The sequence below is a fragment of the Dryobates pubescens genome, chromosome 7 (genome assembly GCF_014839835.1).
Source record: "Dryobates pubescens isolate bDryPub1 chromosome 7, bDryPub1.pri, whole genome shotgun sequence".
Lineage (NCBI taxonomy): Eukaryota > Metazoa > Chordata > Aves > Piciformes > Picidae > Dryobates > Dryobates pubescens.
This window is the reverse complement of record NC_071618.1, coordinates 30388773-30410383: the sequence shown is the minus strand read 5'-3', so window position 1 is coordinate 30410383 and position 21611 is coordinate 30388773. Positions and strand designations below refer to the sequence as shown.

General features: G+C 39.1%; 1 protein-coding gene across 1 annotated transcript in view; it reads right to left on the bottom strand.

The window, feature by feature from the left end:
* Nucleotides 1–9789: 9789 nt before the first annotated feature.
* LOC128897327 (uncharacterized) overlaps nucleotides 9790–21611 on the bottom strand; it is a 101834-nt gene continuing 90012 nt past the window's right edge. The window contains 1 exon segment of the mRNA XM_054162917.1: nucleotides 9790–10052. Coding sequence (XP_054018892.1) covers nucleotides 9790–10052 — 263 coding nt within the window.

The window sequence follows — 21611 nt, the reverse complement described above, 5'->3', positions numbered from 1 at the left end:
AATAAACATCGGGGAAAGGGATTTGTTCTTACTGTGACTACTGTCTGTGATACAAGCAAGTTCTGTGACAGTGCTAAGTACACAGAGGAGGAAGGGAGAAGTGCAGTGAAACTCCAGGCATCACTCTTTTTCATTCTTTTTCACCAAGCTGAGAGGAGGGGCCAGATAGAATCTACTTAATAGGAAGTTAAAGGTGTCAGTGCTAACTAAGTTATCTAAGCCACACTGTGGAATTTCTTCTTCAGGAGCTCAACCCAATAAAAGTTTTAGAGTTTTTAAATATTCCATGAATGATGAAGTTCAAGAATGGCATGCAAAAGATTCCTACTGAAATGGCTCTGCCCCCCTTCATGCATCAGATCTCAAATTAAATTCTTTCTGGCATATAAAATTATGCTGTAGAAAAACCTGCCACATACAAGATTGTATGTGCAGATTAGAACAACAGCTACTTCCTGTGAAAAGGAAAATAAAAAGGCTGGAGAATTGGGCAGGGAGAAATTTAGTGACATTCAACAAGGGCAAGTGTAAAGTCTTGCACCTAGGAAAGAACAACCTCATGTATCAGTATAGGTTGGACTTGTTGGAGGGCAGTGAAGGGGAAAAGGATCTGGGGGTCCTAGTGGATGGAATGATGACAATGAGCCAGCAATGTGCTCCTGTGGCCAAGAAGGCCAGTGCCATTCTGTGGTGTGCTTAGTAGGTTGAGAGAGGTTCTCCTCCCCCTCTGCTCTGCCTTGGTGAGGCTGCATCTGTAATATCATGTCCAGTTTTGGGACCCTGTGGCTGTGCATCCAAACCCCTCTCCCCCCATGGAGATGGTATGGGGGAGAAACAGAGAAAGCATGGGAAAAGAGAGTAAGGAGGAAGGCCCTTCCCCCTCCTCAAGGCTGTGGTTGGTGGACACACAAGCGCTTCCCCCCAAGCCGCATGTCAGGCATAGACTCCTGCACCCAGGCAAGGCTGGGTATGCAGAACCAATGGTAATCAGTGTCTGCCCTTTTTGGCTTTTGGAATATGCTTTCTGGCAGCATTTTATGACAAAAATTGCATGGTTGCATAAAGCAGGTCTGACAGCACATGCTCTCTCTTCCTTGGGTTTTTCATTCCCACATGTCTGGATTAAGCAGCCGCAGTACCTGGAGGATTTCCTGATTGAAAGAGACACCAGAGAAAATTATCACAATCAGAAAATAGCATTGTGAGTAGATTTGGAACATTCTTAATACTCCAGGATATACCTGCCTTTTGTTAGTAGGGGTAACACACTGCTTTTGGATTCATCTTTTTCCAAATTCTGTTTGTCACGTATTTGTAACCGTTCCTGTATTCTAGAGATACTCTTCAACTGAGCAAAGAACCTGCATATAATATTTCCATAATGTTGGTATATATGTCATTACATGGGTGATAGAGTTTAAATTAATAAATAAGTTATTTTTTTATTAATTCCCTGTCTCACCCTTTTCATATGTGACACCATCTCAGTTAAAGAAGGACAGGGAACTACTTGAAAGAGGCCAGGGCAGAACTACAAAAATTATTAAGGGAGTGAAACATTTTCCATGCAAGGAGAGACTGAGGGAGTTGGGGCTCTTGAGCTTGGAGAAGAGAAGACTGAGAGGTGACCTCATGAATGTTTATAAATATGCAAAGGGTGAGTGCCAAGAGGATGGAGTCAGGCTCTTCTCGGTGATGCCCAGTGACAGAAAAAGAGATAATGGGTGGCAGCTGAGACATAAGAAGTTCCAAGTAAACATGAGGAAAAGCATTTTCACCGTGAGGGTGATAGAACACTGGAACAGGCTGCCCAGGGGGGTTGTGGAGTCTCTCTCTCTGGAGATATTCAAGACCCACCTGGATGCATTCCTGTGTGATTTGGCATAGGCAATCGTGCTCTGGCAGGGGGGTAGGACTAGATGATCTTTTGAGATTCCTTCCAAACCATGGTGGTTGTGAAAGCACTGGAGGCATCATGGGGCTGTCCAAGCTCACTCTAATTCCCAAACTATGTGGTTTTACTGATTTCACACACAAGTTCAGTACACAGAGGCTTTCTGAGAGGGGTGGGCATTGCCTCTTTCCTCAAGCTGCATCTTCTCTCTGGATGCATCTGCAGACAGTGCCTTCAAGCTTATTGAAGCCTCCAGCTCCTTAAGGATTACAGAAGAGTAGAGCTCTGGAACAAGAGCTGGAGAGAGCCCGGAGCAGGCAGGAGGAGACCGTGTGGCAACTGGCAACTGAGAAGGCAGCTAAAGAATCCTCTGCAGAGAGTTATCAGAGGAGCAGGGAAGCCGTTAGATGCCTGCAAGAGCAATTAGACATGTAGGGGCAAACGTTTTTTTCTTTGTCCCCACACAGCACACTGGGAGTAGTTCTCTTAACAGGCCCTGAAGCACCATAGCTCCTCAGGCCCATCTGGGGATGTTGTAGCATCCTTTTGGTTCTGGATGAAACCAAATAGCATCCTGGCTTATCAGAAATAGCGTGGCCAACAAGACTAGGAAGGAGGTTGTACTCAGCACTGGTAAGACTGTGTCTTGAATATTGTATTCAGTTTTGGGTTCCTCATGACAAGAAAGACATTGAGGAACATGTCCAAAGAAGCAAAACAAAGCTGGAGAAGGAATCTAGCACACAAGTTTTCAAATGAGTAGCTGAGAGAGCTGATATTGTTTAGTTCAGACAGAAGAAAGCTCAGGAGACAGTTCTCTGCAAGTTCGATAGAGGATGTACCACTGTCCTCCATACCCAGTTCTCCTTGTTGCTGGAGAGAAATTCAAAGGGGATTGTAGAGAGGTGAGTGTCCATTTCTTTTCCTAAGTAGCAAGACTAGGACAAGAGAAAATGTCTTCAAGTTGTACCAGGGGAGGTTTCAATGGATTATTTAGAAAATTTTCTTCACCTAAAGGATTAGAACAGGCTGCCTAGGAAGTGTTGAGTCACTATCCCTGGAGATATTTAAAAGGCTTGAAAAATGTGCACATGGGTTAGTAGTGGACTTGGCAGTGTTACATTCACAACTGGACTCAAGGATCTGAAGGGTGTTTTCCAGCATAAATGATTTTATAATTCTATGATTCTGAGATTCAATTATTCTAAACTACAAAAGTCTTCTGTGAGATTTTTTATTTCCTTGAAACTTCTGACACCAGATCAGTGTCAGAGGCAGGACAAGCTGCATCTGGTATTCAATCTGTTAAACCAGTTCTGCTTTCCACATTTCATAGGATAGTGTATATTGGCATTTTCATAGTACTTTCCAATCAAAAATCTCAAAACATACTCAAATGTTAATGCATGAATACTAGGAACCTAGAAGAAAGAAAATTAAATGTTGAAAAATGCACAATCCCAAATTAAAAATAAAATTAAGTTTCTTCTTAGCTCTGCTGCAAGTGTATACCTTCAAACCAGATCTAATCCTGAAGTAAGAAATCATATTGGAAAATAAGGCCTCTATTCTTCATTATCATTGATGGCTTTATAATTGGTGTGACCATTATCTATTCTATTTTATGCCTTCTTTATTTTTAGCTATATTTCTCTCCTTTTATGAGGTGAGTGGTGTTAAAAGTCAGTTTATTCTTTTTTAATTGGTATTTGGACATCATGTAAATTGAAACTGTCTTCTCTGACTCAGATCTTCTGGTTTCATTTTGCATACACCACAGAGATGCTTCAATGAAACACACACTTTTTTCCTCACTCCCCATCATCCTTTATCTCTCTTTCTCTCAGCACTGAAGAAAAAAGGAGTGACACTTTTCATGTCTCTTTGAATTAATTAACTACATTTTTTGCCTGTCTCACTTTGAGCATTTAACTGTCATAAGGGCAGAGCAAGGGTCTTTTCATACATTTGGAAATAATACATTGTCTCTTAGGAGATAGAACTGTCATTTGTTTTCATTTCACCAGTATGTCACTCTTGAGATTGATATATATATTAAAGTCTGCTTTCTGAGAAATGTAATGAAACAGATGAAGTTTGTTAAACTACATTTTATCTGAAGCATAGTATTTTACTACAAATAGAATGAGGGATTATAAAATATACTTTGAAATTCAATACTGCTTTGTTGATTATATTATTGTAATTCCAGAGTGGAACACAGAAAACAAGTTGTTCCCTTGGCAAATTTTTGGCTTCATTATACAAGCTTGTCTGTATTTTATTCATTCTTCTCAGAAACATTAATTTTATACAAATACATTAAAATATTATTTTCCTCATATTTATTATTATCTCATAAGTTGCTGAACTTTTTTTTTTGCCTGCAAGAGTAGGGAGAAGAATCAAATGTACTTTCTGCTTTGTAGACCTTAAGGGTCAAGAATACAGAAAGGTTTGGATTTGACTTATCATTTACCTGTTCATTTGAAGGCAATTCCCAAGATGCTGCACTGAAGACATCTAGCATTTAGTAGACAAGTTTTGTGAATGCAAACTGAAAGGAAAGAAAAAACTAAAGCCCTTTTCCTATAAATAGGGTGTATGAAATGTTTTCCTTCTAGAAATAAAGAATCTATGACACTTTTCTACTGATTCTATTAATTTTATCTATTTTCAAGGCATCTATCACAGTAATCCATAAACATGCATGTTCTTGTTTTGTATTCTCTGCGATTCTTTTTCCTTACACTCTCATGTTTTCCTGTGTTGTCTTAAAAAAAAAAATTCCAACAGCACTCTGTTTCTTTCTTTCTGCTGATGCTGCAAACCAGGACTCAAGAAATACAGAAGAGGAAAAGTTTTTGATGTTGTTGCCATTACAAAAATATCAAAGTGTGTTGCTACAATTTTTGAAGTACATTTTCCTGCAAGGCATATTTTATTAACTGTAAGTTGTACAAAGAATTCTGACCACATATTCATCCAGTATTTTAATAAGCATCATCTGTTATGGTATGTTGGTTTATCAGAGGATGATGATGATAGTACTTTTCTGGTTATTGGAAATGGGTCTGTCACATAGTTCCAGTTTCTAGTTTTGGGGGTGTTGGCCTCTTCCACTTTGCTGTGTCCTGGCTTGGATGCTGTCCTTTTCTGCTCACTGTCTTTTTTTACTGATTGTCTTTTGCTGGCTTGCTTTGTTTGCTTTTTCACATGGTATTTTACATTGTATAATTTCATTAAACTCTCCTTGTATCAACCCATAGGTTTTTTTTGTGTGTTTATCTCAGTTTTGTTCCCAGTCTTTGGGGGGAGGAGGGGCTTGTTTGTTACAGCAGATTGTCTTAAACTAGGACAGTGTCTTTCCAGTTCTAAGTAATATATCTGAAGAAGGTATCACAGAATCACAGTATCACCAAGGTTGGAAGAGACCTCAAAGATCATCAAGTCCAACCTGTCACCACAGACCTTGTAACTAAACCATGGCACCAAGTGCCACATCCAATCCCCTCTTGAACACCTGCAGGGATGGTGACTCCACCACCTCCCTGGGCAGCCCATTCCAATGGCGAATGACTCGCTCAGTGAAGAACTTTCTCCTCACCTCAAGCCTAAACTTCCCCTGGCACAGCTTGAGACTATGTCCCCTTGTTCTGGTGCTGGTTGCTTGTGAGAAGATACCAACTCCTTCCTGGCTACAACCCCCTTCAGGTAGTTGTAGATGGCAATAAGGTCTCCCCTGAGCCTCCTCTTCTCCAGGCCAAACAATCCCAGCTCCCTCAGCCTCCTCCTGTAAGGCTTGTGCTCAAGGCCTCTCACCAGCCTTGTTGCCCTTCTCTGGACATGTTCAAGTGTCTCAATGTCCTTCCTAAACTGAGGAGCCCAGAACTGGACACAGTACTCAAGGCGTGGCCTGACCACTGCTGAGTACAGGGACACAATGACCTCCCTGCTCCTGCTGGCCACACTATTCTTGATCCAGGCCAGGATGCTATTAGCCCTCTTTGCCACCTGGGCACACTGATGGCTCATGTTTAGGCAGCTGTCAATCAGCACCCACAGGTCCCTTTCTGTTTGCAGCTCTCCAGCCACTCTGACCCCTGCCTGTAGCTCTGCATGGGGTTGTTGTGGCCAAAGTCCAGCACCTGGCACTTGGATTTGTTGAATGCCATCCTGTTGGACTCTGCCCATCTGTCCAGTCAGTTGAGGTCCCTCTGCAGAGCCCTTCTGCCTTCTAACAGACCAACATTTGCTCCCAACTTGGTGTCATCTGCAAATTTGATGATGACTGACTTAATCCCCTCATCCAGATCATCAATGAAGATATTAAAGAGGATAAGGCCCAGAACTGATCCCTTGGGGACACCAGCAGTGACTGGCTGCCAGCTGGATGTGGCACCATTCACCACCACCCTCTGGGCTCGGCCGTCCAGCCGGTTCCTAACCCAGCACAGAGTGTTGCTGTTCAAGCCACAGGCTGACAGCTTGGCCAGCAGTTTGCTGTATTTATCAAATAAAGGAGTTAATAAAACAAATTCTAGAAATCAGTTTTAATCTAACTTTGAATATATGCTTAGAAGATGTTTTACATTCCCCCACAGAACGGAACAGAAAATCTGAGTTAGTTGTAATGGAAAGAGAATATTTGTCCAGGTAAAGACAGTGAAGGATTCAAACTAGAGTTTGGCAGGCAATGGAATTAAGTAAGATAATGAAAAATATTTAGTGTCAATTAAAATATTCTTCAGTAAACTGGGTATTAATTTACTGTAACTATCCTAAAATATAATATGAAAGGACAATGTAGATTAGAAATAAGTAATCAATTCATAATAAATCAATTTTGCATCATTGACAGTGGCAGGGTACCTAAACCATTCTTTGTTATGGTTCCTGGCTATGAAAATTTCTCTCTTAAATTGCTAGCTAGTAAAATCTACTGAAAGTGAATACTTTTTTTTTTTTTATTTGCACAAAATTTTGTATTTGGTGTTCCTTGCAAGTGCTTAAACTGCAGTATATCATTTAAAGTTTCCTGAATGTAAATCTCTGAGAATGTATTTAAAATAAGTTAATTAGAATTTGTAATTGTAGAAAATTAACATAAGACTCAGGATAGAAAAGAATATGGGTAACTTAATGAAAAAGTTACAATCAAACTTTGCAGTCGACATAGAGGTTTGCTTATTAACATCCCAGCCTAGTGTGTGTGTGGGGGGGGATGGGGTGGTGGGGAGGCTGGAGGGAGGGGGTGGGGAAAATGTCAGGGAAAGGACTGAAAAATGTTAGTAAAAAGCTGCTGGGATTGGTTAAGTGACATTGACATTTTCTGTACCAGAAACTTAAGGAAACGTTAAAGCTATTAACTGTCAGTCATTACTGTGAGTGGTTCTAAATTAAGGTTTTTAGAAAATTGTAGCTTTTTTTCTTTCCCCAAGTTCCACAGAAGCCACAGAAGTGGTTAGAAATTGCTGTTGTAGAAAGTCAACGGTAAAGCAAGACATAGAGGACTACAGTATTAGTGTAAACATCACTGTAGTGAAGTGAAAAAGAAAGAGAGTTGGAAACTCAGAAATATGGAATAAAATCAGTGTGCAATGATACAATTTTTCTTTTTTTCCTAAAACATGAAATTTGGTAAAGTCAGAATTACTCTTATTTTCTTAAGAAATAAACAGTTTTATCACCATGCTAGGAAATGTTCTTCATTGCTTTCTTCCTTAAGAACTCTCTTCCCTGGAGATAATATCTGTAATTCACTGAAAGCACAGCTGGAGGAAGTAGCGAGAATGCTAAAAATTCATGCACCTATGAAGTTGGAGCCTGTCTGTTTGAAGCAGCTCCTTAAGGATCACACATTCAAGTTATCCCATAAATCCTGATCTACTGATAATTGTTTCTCATAGTTGTAACATATGATCCTAACATTATTTCACATCTTAGATAATTGTCTCTCACATTTTGATTTTTTAAAAATACATAGTACACATCACAAATGTATCTGTTGAGTGCCAATCAAGATGTCTGAAAAATTATCCTCATTTTAACCCTACTATGAAGCTGAACTGAAAGGCTGCTATGTCATCCATACAATTACAGAAAAAAAAAAAAGATAAATGTATAATCTTAAACCAAGAAATAATTTCAAAAGAAGTCTGACTGCTAATGCATGACATTTAAACTGTGCAGTCTTTGAATATCTTTTAGTAATTGTTATGCAGACAAACTGAAAGATATTTATTTAAATACTATGTAAAAGTACTTCCTAATGAGGTATTTAGAATCTGACCATAACTATAGCATAATGGAAGATGATTAGTTACGCACAGTTAGCACATAGACTATAAGACATAGACATGCAGTAAAACTACCACACTCTTCAGCAGACAGTGCACGAGCCTGCTTATTGTTGTAGGCACAGATTTTAGTGTCTCCTTTGCCTTGTCTGCTTTCCTGCCAAAGTAAACATGATATTTGTTGTTTAACTATGTTTTTAATGCTTGCTACCATGCTGTCATTTTTCTGTTGGTGGCTAAGAGCTCAGATGGCAGGTCCCCAAGTTGCAATATGCTTTTTATATATAAATCTATTTTGAAACTGTTCTTTCATTTAATCTTTTCCACCCACAGTCATTGCCCATTAACCTAGACTACACTTAGAATACATTTTTTTCTGTAATGAAACATGTCTGCTCATTGTGCCTCAACTGAGACATTTAGGAGTTTCTTCATGCTGAAAAACTTCGCATAAGGCACTGTTACTTTTGGAAAGTTTGGACCCATGCCTGCTCGGTACAGCTTCACCCAACTCTTCCTTGGAAATGCAAAGAACTGTCACAGCCTGTTCATTCTTTCTGAGTACTCAAAATCACAGAATCACAGAATATATCTGGTTGGAAGAGACCTCAAAGGCTATCTAGTCCAACCTTTGACCTAGTACTGAAGGGCCATGTGATGAAGAGGTTATTAATTTCTTAATATAGAATAGAATACATAGAATACATAGAATAAACCAGGTTGGAAGAGACCTTCAAGATCATCGCGTCCAACCCATCACCAATCCAACACCGCCCAAGCAACTAACCCACAGCACCAAGCACCCTGTCAAGTCTTCTCCTAAAAACCTCCAGTGATGGCGACTCCACCACCTCCCCAGGCAGCCCATTCCAATGTGCAATCACTCTTTCTGTATAGAACTTTTTTCTAACATCCAGCCTGAACCTCCCCTGGCGCAGCCTGAGACTGTGTCCTCTTGTTCTGGTACTGCTTGCCTGGGAGAAGAGACCAACATCTGTCTGTCTACAACCTCCCTTCAGATAGTTGTAGAGAGTAATAAGGTCACCCCTGAGTCTCCTCTTCTCCAGGCTAAGCAACCCCAGCTCCCTCAGCCTCTCCTCGTAGGGCTTATGTTCCAAACCCCTCACCAACTTTGAAATATGAATTTTATAAATATTGTTAATAATTATTAAAAGTAATAAGAACTGATTAATCACTACTTTATATAAATATTCTAGTGCACGATTGTGAAATGCATCCCATAAGTGGTTTAGTATTTATTTTTTACCTAATCCGAATATTCACGGAATTACGTTCTATTAATGAAGGGTGCAATTCCACCTCTTGTCCACCAGGTGGCGACTCGACAAGACGTTGGCGGCTGCTTAACTATACACAGGGATACTACAACGTGTCAGAGGCTTGAACTAGAAATGTTAGGCTGCTAGACGCGGGTGCTTTGAACCGAATGTTAGTGACGGGAAAGAACATGGAAGGTACACTGTGTCCTTTGTAGCAGGCTGCTGTCGCCGGGGCTGGCTCCTAGGCTGGTCTGCACGGCGACAGTGGAGGCAACCTTCTCCCTCCCGCGGCAGAAGAGAGGGGATGGAATGTTGGCTAGCCGGTAGGCAAGGTCGCTTCGCAGGACTCAGGCGGCTCCCTCCTGATAGCAGGGAGCAGTCCTGCGGAGTCATCCCCGGCAGGGCCAGTACGGCTGGTTCCGGAATGGGGTCGTCCCTCGTGGCAATGACCTTCGGGGCTGGTGAGGACGGCTGCAGGGAAGAAGCACGGCTGCATGAAGCAATAGCTTCCCCTTTTCTTGGCTCGAAGGAGCAGTCCCGGGTTTGGAGCACAGGGCACGAACAGTGTTCTAGATTTCCCTGAGGTTCACAGGGCACGGAGTAGCAGAAGTGGCAGCTACTCTTCTCATCCCGCAATGGTGGGGTCACGCAGGCATGTGGCTGGTGCTGATCCTGCTTTCCTGAGCTGACACACAGGGTTGTGCACCTCGTCAGTATGCTGCTTAAAGCTGAGGCAGATGTTTGGACTGCCAAACTCAGATAAGTCCCTTCCCCAGCAACTGGGCGATCTTACCCTTGGGCGTCCAGTCCTCTTGAAGACATGGTGGGCTCTTCCAACCAGTAAGACTGGTAATACAATGCTGTAGCTTCTCAAGTCTCCCAGTGAAGGTCCCTCCTCTGGAGGCTCTCAGGGTGGTATGACCATAGGCAACTACTTATTAAGGCTGGGCACTCTTGTAAACAACCATCTTCAGCCTATAGAAAGCGTGGAGCTAGAATTATGCCCGTACTTGGTATTAGCACAAGCATCCCATGTGATGGGTGCATGCAGTTCTTAGTGCCACCTGGCTAACAACTTGGCCTTTGTTCCCCTCATGAAAGGAGGGGGACATGTCCACACGCTAGTACAAGTTTCAATATTTGCAGCATAATGCTAGGCATAATGTGCCTTCACCATAGGTCAACATGAAACCATGTTGCTAACAGACAGGTCTACACCTCTTGAACACCCCCAGGGATGGTGACTCCACCACCAGCCTGGTCAGACCATTGCAATGTTTGATAACCCTTTCTGTGAAGACCTATTTCCTAATATGTAGCCTAACCTCCATGGGTGCAGCTTTTAACCATTTCCTGCTGTATTCTGTTCCTTCTGCACAAGATCCTGAACTCCACCACCTCCTGATCACTACAGCCAAGACTGTTACCATTTTGCTTTAACCAAATAACAAAGCCATTTAGAGAGTAAGTTACACATCCAAAATTATCCCATACTACTTTTCCATCATTTTGTACTATTTAACTAGCTATTAATAAGTCCATTTTTTCCATAGGATAATTCCATTTAGTAGGGAACTTGAAAAGTCACAGGAGATGTCTTTAAACACCATGTTTCTGGAAGGTAGGAAAGTTATATGTTTATTATAAAGTTTGTCTCCATTCTTATTAAAAATTACTTGTAGCCTTCTAGAGTTCCTACACAAAATCTTAAGCTCTGATTTCCAGCACTTTGACCTTGAAGCATTTACACATAGAAAAAAGAGAATGGTTATGCATAGAAAGTAAAACAAAACAAACCAACCAACCATTTAGTGAGAAGACATTGATTAGGCAAATGTACCATCATTCTTTTTGCACAACATGTCATCTTCCTTTACACTTTCCTACACTTGTTCCTACATGACTCACCTATTTCCCCTTTTTAACCTTTCCCCTAAACATTCTATAATAAGTTTTTTACTATCCCAGAGGTCCTTCCTCGAGTATCTCATAATACTTGTGCTTATCTTTATTCACAATTCCTATCATTTACAAAGTTCAAGCTGACCTTCTTTAAGGCTAAGCTGTACCTGAGTAGTTTTGTTAAAGGTTTATCTGCCAATGGCTGAAAAGTTGAGGTCTTCATTAATGTCTCTGTCATCAGCTGTTTATTAGGTTTGTACACCCAAGTGTTTAATTTATCACTTTTAAATATAACAGCAAAAAAATCAAATAAATTAAAGAAAAAACCAAAACACACACTTTAAAATAATGAGTAAAACATTTATTTCACTTTCACTGAGTAGATATGCTGTCACATTTCACATACTTTAGCACAATTTCAGACAAATCCAAAGGTCCTGAACTGTGAGGCTTGCAAGTTCTCAATAATAATGCAAAATCATGTTTGTCAGGCTACAGTAACATACCATGAGGGAGCTGCAGGAGCAGGGATGATCCTTCACAAGCAAGCCCAAAGCCAAGGATGACCCCAGCACAGGCAGTGTCATCACTGATGGGGCACAGATCTTCTGCATCTGAGTACAGTAAGCAGAGCTCAGCATTGAGGATTACTGGCAGCCAGAATACAGCAAGAAAGGAGTCAAGACCAGGATTTTTTTCCAGGAGGTCAAGAGCAAAATGAGACAGGAGAAAACACAGGAGTGGAGACAAGGATGTAACATGGGGGGCAAAGTCTACCCAGGAGACAAAACCTGAGACAAGGTGCAGCAAAATTTGAAGAGACCCACCTAAGAGAAAAGATACCTGGGAACACAGAACCAAGATACATCCAGAAGCCAGATCAAGAGGCAGGAATGTGCACAGGCATTCTAACAGCCTAGCCTGGGGCACGATTGGGTGCCCAGGCCTGAGCTCTGGGCTCATTTGTTTGGGTGTGGTTCTCAGATTATGATGGTCAGGGTCACTAAAGTCTGTTAGGAGCTCTGATAAGTGCTGTCTGAAATCCCACCAGATCACTTATTCATAGTGAATACATGAGTACATAAACCAGCTGATGGATCAGTATTCAAATCAACCTTTTTTAACCAGATAAGATAGTAATTCATCTCTACAAAATAAAAGTAGCTTGTTATTCCCATACTAAACTGTTAATGACAGTGAAAATGCTTAAACATATTAGTAGACTAAGCCAAGGAAAATAAGAAAATAATACTTTTATAAATAATGTTTGATACATTGTGCCATAATGTCGTAATATTGAAAATAAAATGTACAGAACTTACAATGATATTAATAATGCAATAGCTTTCTTACCAATATATCAAGAAGAGTCACAAATCAAACTCTGATATGTTATAAGCTAATAAATTGTTGAATTAAAAGTATGTGCTCTGTGCTACACTGTTTATTCATTTTCATCTTATGACAGTCATTGCTCTGTGTGTTATGGAGCAGTCTAGGACGGAAAGATGTTCACACTTGACTATCAAGAGTAGAGTGTATTCCTCATATAGAATACATAATAAATGAGAGTGTTATAGGTGGTTGTGTCCACCTATAGCAACATTAATCCATGGGCAGATGACTCAAACCACATTAAGATCTCCAAAAGCAATTCTACTAACATCATTCAGTGAATGCAAAAAGTAATCAAAAATGTTTCCCTTTTGAAAAGCACTATTTATGTAGTTAGTGTAATTCATCTGTAGCCTCTTCCAGTCACCTAGCAACATTTCTGCTGGAAGCTGAATGTGGCTGTAATACTCTGCTCAAGTACATCTGCAAATGAAAGTGAAGCCTTTTTCTTCAGTGTGTGACTGGCAAGGTGGAAACTTTCTTGGAAGATTTTTTGTCTGGTTGGTTGGTTGGTTAGTTTGGTTTGTTTTTTCTGATAATCACCTAATACTAAGTGCTACTGACCAACATCAGAAGATATTTTGATATACTGAGCTTCAACTGGAGTTACACCCTAAAATTAACTTATTCTAACACAAAGAAGTGACACAACTGAAGCAATGTTGAGGTAAATATCAAAAAAATCAAAGCCCAAGAATATATATATATAAAATGTGAAAATTTCCAAGCTATCCTTATTTCTAAAGATCATTATGTATTTATTTTTCTAATTGCCTGGGCCATTGCACCTCAAGTCCCATAAAGTGCAGTATAGCGCTGTCAATTTTCTTGCTTAAAATTTATGAACTCAGTCCCACAGAATATATATCTGAGTAGCATGATCCTTACATACAGACCATGAAGTCACTCCTGTAGCTCATGAAGAAACTGCTTATTGTGAGCAATATGCTGAACACATGCAATTGAGATCTACTACTTTTGTTGTCTGCATCTGCAGAGATTGTAGCAATTATTACTACATCTGGAAGAAAGGTGAACAAAAGAGTAGATCTTTTAAGAAAGATTCTGAATGACAAATTTATTGTTACTCACAGGTATTGCAATGATCATTAATTGACTGTTGCCGGTTAAGGTAGAATTCCTCTCCTCAAAATAAGACATTTTCCCCTCATTCATTGCTGAGAGTATTTTCAAAGAAAGATAAATTGATTGTCTTGTTGTTTTTTTTTCTTCACACCAAGTCAGCAAAAAGAAAAAGATCAATCAATAATATTGAAACCACTAAGCTGGTAATAGTGATATTGAATACAGACATAATCAGATTATACTTGCCTGTAAATAGTTTAGTTGAATCCGTGTACTTCAATAAAAAAGGAATGCTTTGGTTAAGATACAGAACATACAGCATGTATATATACATACATATAGTTATGTTTATCACATGCATATGGACAGAGAGAGTCTAAAAATAGAAATTCCAGAAGACTATTTCAGGAGCAGACTACTGATTAACAATATTTTGTGTTTTTGTAAAAGTTAGTGTGAACATCAGGAGTTAATCACCCATCAAATACTTCAGTGCAACCACACACAAAGTACTTAATCATACATGCATTTATTATCAGGGAAAACCAATTGATTTTACTAAGAAATAATGCTGTGGCATATTTTCTTCATTTTAAAAAATGAGCTCTTTTAAAAAGTTTTTCTTCATGTTTGAACTATTCAATTTTTGATAATCAAATATGGATGAATATATCAAAAACTATGCAGGGATGACTAATGCAAACATTAAAATATTAATGTGCTCCTAAAAGAATATATACATATTTGCAGTAAAAATCCAAATATTTTTAAGTTGCCTGGGCCATTTTCCCTGTGTAAGGCATTAATATTTTAAAACAGGTGGATAAAACACCTGTAGATGGTTTAAGTCTCTAAAAAGGCACCATTATGTATTAGTAACATATGGTGTATGTGCTAATTCAACATTAATGTAACTTCTATATTGCTATGGACAGATTCATATATATTTAGCAAGGGTAAGAACCTAGTCAGCATAGGATGGGATAGGCAGAAGTATATCTGCTGAGGGCCTGAACTTGCAGGAACTATAGCCAGAACTCTATAGATGCACTAATGCCACTAAACCATGTTTTCTGTGATCGAATACGGAGAACAGAAAGAAAAGTACCGTTTGGCAATTTACTTGAAAACAGGGGCATTTTTGCAGCATTCAACATATTTCAAGTGTTTTGTGACATTTCAGCTACCTTACTAGTTTTATTTTTCAGCTTTTCAGCACTATGATTTATTACCTGCTAATAGTTGTTTTGCAAATTCTCAGTATACCTAATTTACTTCATTAGCTTTCCCCCTTGTTTCTCTCCTTCACCCTTAATCTCCCTCACTAACTTTTCTTTTAAATTTTCTTTTCCTCTTTAAACATTCTATCCAAAATATGTCCTTTTTAGTTTTAAGAGCCAAATCCCCAAGCACTCACCTTTCCATTCTTCAGTAAAACTCTACTTGAAAGACTAACTATCTCAGCATTTTATTAGTCAGTGTTGAGAAACATAAATGCTGCAGTGCTAAATGGAGTTATTAAAATTCCTGGTGACGAGGAAGCTGGAGTTTGCCATTTGCTAGTCTAATAGTTATTTTAGATCCATCTTTCTTTTGCAGAGTAGATAAAAAGAAAGTAGTCAGTTTTTGCTTTTTCTTTCATTCTCCACCACTGCACTGCTTGTACCCTGATTTTATTCTCCTTCTGCAGTTTCATAACAACTGCTGGAAAGCTACGAAGCCTGGTTCTCATTCTCTTTAAGTCAATGGGAGTTTTAACTTCAGCTTTAATGCACTCTGTGCATCAAGCTCTTGAAAAGGGAAGCATTTCTGCACCGAGTAAAAGGTTCTTTGTTTCAATGAGTATTAAGTGCATCCCGCCTATGTCTGCTCTCTCAGTGCTCTGTTACAAAGAGATATCATAGGTGAATCTCAATCGACTAGCCTGAGTACAAACAGAAGAATAAATGTGTTAGAACAGCACTCAACACAAGCTTAATTGACCCTGATGAGAAGTGAGATATTTTATCTTGAGGCACGTAGAGAGATTGTTCAACTGTACTGCTGCCAGCAATTTAGTCATCTGTTTAGAACTGTATCCTGTATTATGGTACCCTGCTGTGCCATGTAGATACTTGTTAGTCATGAAATTAATAGCACTCTTATCAAACGCCAAGTGATGTGTCAGTTGCAATATTTTACAGTCTTCTATTGCAAATAATGGCTTCAGTTTCGGTTTTGGGGAGATGGTGGTTTATGTGCAAACCTCATACACAGTACACTACTCTTTCGGGAAGTTTATAATCTAAGAAACAACTCAATGAACTTGTAGGCCTTGTGTTTGTTTCCACCCAATGATAAGAAGTTTAGAGGGATTAAAGGAATTATAGATTAAACCTCATTCCCAAGTTTTCAAGCCATTCTCTGAAATCCTGTTTGTTAAACAGAATCATCAATCAGGTAATGTAGTAAAGGTGCACATAGGAGAAGAATAGGGAGTTAAAAACAAACAAACAAACAAAACAAAACAAACAAAAAACCCCACCACACCAAACACACACCAAAAACAATCTTGTGGGGTTTTTTTTTAACATAAACCTCTCATTTATGTACTGTAACCAACATGAAGTACATATTTTGTGCAAGCTTAAGAAATTATTATTTTTTTTTTTTTAAGTCACCATTCAGGTCACTGAATGTCCCAGCTGCTAGCACTGACCTCATATCTGCATCTCTCACTGGACACTCATTTTAACCTTCCTGTCGCATCATTTAGTTCAATTTACACTATACTAACTGACAGAATAAATTATGAAGTATAACCTTAAGCAAGGAGTTGTTGAGAGAGTTGCTATGTCCTGTCATTAACCATCTGCTATTAGGAGTGTTACTACAGATTGAGCTAGAATGCCAGACTGGATAAAGTTAATTGACTGGTTATAGTTCCATCTATCATGAAATTAGGAGAAAATTTGCCACATTAGAAGAATCACATGAATAACACAAATAAATTTATTTGTTCATTTCTGAAACCTTAGAGAGAAAATAGGACTATATGTAACTTCCTTTGACAAATGATGATCATAAAACCTAAATTGTTGATCTTGTGCTTATTGAATTCTAACCTCAAACTGTACATAGAGCACCATTGTAAAGAGTAAATCTCAATTCTTCTGGCTCATGTTCTGCAGTTGGTAACTGATGGTGTGTTTTTTTTACACGATGACTGTTCTTTATAATGACTTATGCAGGTTATATCTGGTAATTCTACTGAAATTTTACGTCCTTTTTTTTTTTTAGAGAAACAGAATGAAAAACACTGACATGTTAATTCTTAACTTGGTTTAGATGAGATATAACAGCCAAACTAGACCTCCTCAATAACCTTTTCTAGCCACAGATCAAAATGTCTAAAGCCCATAAAAGAATGCATGAGGTCTGCATTACTGAAGAATAAAATCACAGTTTTTCAGTATAGTTTTGTTTTTTTTTTTCAGGAGTGCAAGGCTTTAGTACACAGGATATTATTATTGTTGTTGTTGTTGTTTAAGCATAGCTGATGTTGACAATCATGGGCACTTCAACCGACATTCTTCTAGACTAAATTTAGACACAGTTACACATTCATAAGTCACAGTTACTGAGCTTAGCTTTCTTTCATGAGTCAGATGAATTGACCTCCTTGAAGGTGCCTATTCATCCACATTGACTGTAAACCATAAAAATAAGTCAATAGTAATCAGTCCTGAGCACGATCCATATAGAGTATCCATTGACAAATCTATTTCGCCTGTGGATATCTCCTGTCTGTGGAGGTCAACACAGCCCTTTATGTTGCACACAGAAGAAAACCAACAGTAATAGCTTAAAAGATGAGGTAAAGATGATCCCTTTTCAGTAATGATTTGCACATAGAAGAAGTCAGTAAGAATATAAGGTATTAATAATTTCTTTTGGATTCACTACTTTTTTCATCTGTACTTGGCTTTACATTCACCTGTTTTCCTACTCAGCTATTTTCATTGTGGATAAGTAAGCAAGATGAAGTCAAGGGTTGGGGTGTGCCCACCACTGAATGAGTGACAGACGCTCTCTAGTAACCTCTTTCCCTGTCCAAAGGGGAAGAGAAAGGGAATAAGGGAGAGATTTTCAGATGCAATAAAAAAGAAAATTGAATTTACTTTAATGAAAAGGATTATAATAAAATAAAATACATACAAACCAATATCAAATCCAACCCCTCTGGTGGAAATTGGTCACATTCACCACTGATGCTGTGGCCCATGTTCCAGACTGAACTCAGCAGCAAATGGCAACCTGATTCAAGAGCTAGATTCTGAAACTGAATTCAGGAACTCATGAATAAGGATCAAAGCCAGAACAGACAGAGCCCTCCTCAAATGCTGGCCTTTGAAGAACAGAGTTTGACCCTTGTAATCCCTCAGATTTATAATGAATATGAATTATGTGGAATGGAATACCTTAATGATTTGGGGGTCACCTGTCCAGTCAGCTCCTACCCACAGGTGTGGCATTTTACTTCCTGCACCTCTATGTAGTACACTAAATTTAACAATGACTTTAGTCTCCATACCAATCCTTGGTATGCAGAAAAACACTACATGAAAAACAATACAACTAGAAAAGTCGAGCACCACTACTACTAGAAGCAGACATTGATTGTGAAAACATTAATGAAAGAAAGTAGAGTTACTTAGAAAAGACTGAGCTGAAATTTAAAATCACTGAACAAAATTAGTTCTATTCTAACTCAAACAAGGAGAGGTATATGCTTGGAAGTATTTTAGATCTACCTTACTATAATGCATTTTAAAATAAAAACCCCCAAAATTAAAAAAATTAAATCCTGTACTGACCTTTGTATTTGTATTTTTATTTTCCTAGCTTATTCCATCTGTTCTTATGAAAATTAAACATAAAAATGTGGACAATTCATGATTTGCCTGTGCCTGCCAGAACTATGATGGTCAGTTATCACATGCTGTCATTCCCTGACCTGATGCAAATGTGTTAAGAAAACTCTGAAGGGTACACTTAGCCTGAAGCAAAAGCAATTGCTTGTTTTATTACTGTAAATAGAAGTCCCTTTCCTCCTTGTTTCCTTCACCTACATCCTCAGTGCTGCACAATCCAAGGAACAAAAATCATTCCTATTTTAAAAACCTCAAACTGAGTTACTTTGGGTTTTTAATATTTTTAAAACATCTCTGTATTGTGCAGAATTTTTAACATACTTGTAAAACATTTTCCAAAAGGAATCCTTAATTTTTTGGAAAAAGTCAATGGAAGGAAAAAAAATCAAAACATAAAACCCAAAAAACCATCTGGCACTGTTGCTTTCAGTTAAAATAAATTAGTATACCAAGACATATATATTGTAAAAGGAAAAAGAAACTCACAGAATCACAGAACATTAGGGGTTGGAAGGGAGCTCAGAAAATCTTCTAGTCTAACCCCCCTGCCAAAGCAGAATCTCCTAGAGCAGGTCACACAGGAATGCATCCAGGCAGGTTTTGAATGTCTCCAGAGAAGAAGGCTCCACAACCTCTCTGTGCAGCCTGTTCCAGTGTTTGTCACCCTCACTGTAAAAAAGTTTTTCTTATGTTCACATGGACTCTCCTATGCTCCAGCTTGCACCAATTGCCCCTTGTCTTATCATTGGACACAACTGAGAAGAGCTTGGCTCCATCCTCCTGATACTGGCCCTTCAGATTTATAAACATTAATGAGGTCACATTTCAGTCTTCTCTGCTCCAAGTTAAAGAGACTGAGCTCCCTCAGGCTTTCCACATAGGAGAGATGATCTTTGTGGCTCTGCACTGGACTCTTTCAAGCTGTTCCTGATCCTTGAACTGAGAGGCCTAGAACTGGACACAATATTCCAGATATGGCCTCACCAGAGCAAAGGGGGAGATATGTGCTCTGTGCGTGTCATTAAATATATTGTGCCCAGTCCTGCCAGGAAAACCAATATGGCAAGCTGAAATGCCAATTGGTAGAGCAGTTTGTAGAGTGATGATCATTTGCCACAGGCAGGCAAATAGCCCTGATTCATGGGACAAGTAGCTATTTAGTGGGAGATGCTTACATGATTTACTTTCCCCTCTTACAGCCTGTCAACCTTTGGATCCACTTTACAACTCACACAGGTGGCTTTCACCACCTGTTTTCCCATGCTCCCCAGTGACACAATATTCTGTTATCACTATACTCCCGTATGCTCTCATATGGATCTGAAGGTTGGTAAAACATCTCATTATGTACCAACCCTGGGTTCCCACAAGAAGGATGAACCTCTCTCAACCTACTAACCATTCCCTTTCTAATACACCCTTGAATACCATTTGTTTTCTTGGCCACAAGGGCACATTGCTGGCTCATGGCCATCTTTCTATCCACTAGGACTCCCAGGACCCTCTCTTCTGTGCTGCTCTCCAACAGGTCAGTTCCCAACCTCTGCTGGTACATGGGCTTGTTCTTTCCCAGATGCAAGACTCTATACTTGCCCTTGTTGTATTTCATTAAATTTCTCCCAGCCCAACTCTCCAGCCCGTCCAGATCCTGCTGAATGGCAGCACAGCCTTCAGGTGTGTCAGCCAAATTCTAAAAGAAAATGAGTAAAGCACTCTAAAACAAATTTTCAAGTCATATGGCAAATCACAGATTTACTGAGGTTGGAAAGGACCTCTGGAGACCATATGGGTCAACCATCACTCTTGCTCAAGCAGAGCCATGTATGGCTGGCTTCCCAGGACCATGTCCAGACAGCTTGTGAGTATCTCCAAGGCTGGAGAATCCTCAACCTCTCTGGGCAACCTGTGCCAAAGCCTAGTCACCCTCACAGTGAAAAAGTGTTTCCTGATGTTCACATGGAATCTCCTGTGTTTCATTTAGTGTCCATCCATATGGAAGATCTCTGCATAGTTAAGTTCCCCCAGAAGGACCATCACTTTGATAATAATAAATGTATTTTTATCTTAAGTCACAGCTAAGCACTCTAATTGGTCATCACTGAATAAAAATAGAGCAGATTAAATTGTGTAAACCTCACTGTATAATTGACAAGGTTTCCATCAAGTTATTCTGTTAAAGAAGTAACAAAACCAAAATGCTGAGCATCAGGTATAGAAGAGATGGGATGCACTATCCATCATCATCTTCAAAAAGTTACAACACATCTTTGGTTTCCTGAAGACCTACGATGTTGGCCAAACAATCTAGAAGGATTAGGGAAGGTTTTATTTGAGAATATTAGTCAATTTTAAACAACTAGCAATGGATATGGATATGTATAATGAACTTTTAGAGCCAGACATTGCTGTCTTTGAGAGCTATAATCAAGCTTATCCACTCAGGAGCATGATTTTAAGTTATGAGATGCAGACCCAGAATACAGAACATACATTTAAAGTTAGCTACATTTCTCCACAGGTGATACTGGTTTCATAAAGGAGAACTTTCATTTAAATTAAAGACGCTGGTGCACTGTTTAATTTACAACTGCTTTTCAAGCTTTTACTGAAAATATGGAATTTCCACATGGAGATTTGAATTTCAGATACAAACAACAGGAGGTAACCTCACATTTATTTATCAGTAGCAGTTCAGTCACATAATTGCATGAAATGCACTGTTGAGCTTGAGAGGGATCAGGGCTACCACAGCCATGACTAGTCAGTCATTTTGAGCAATCTGTCTAATTGAGGTGTCTAATTTGCATCTAAATTTTAGGCTCTTAGTAAATCCTCCTAAAAT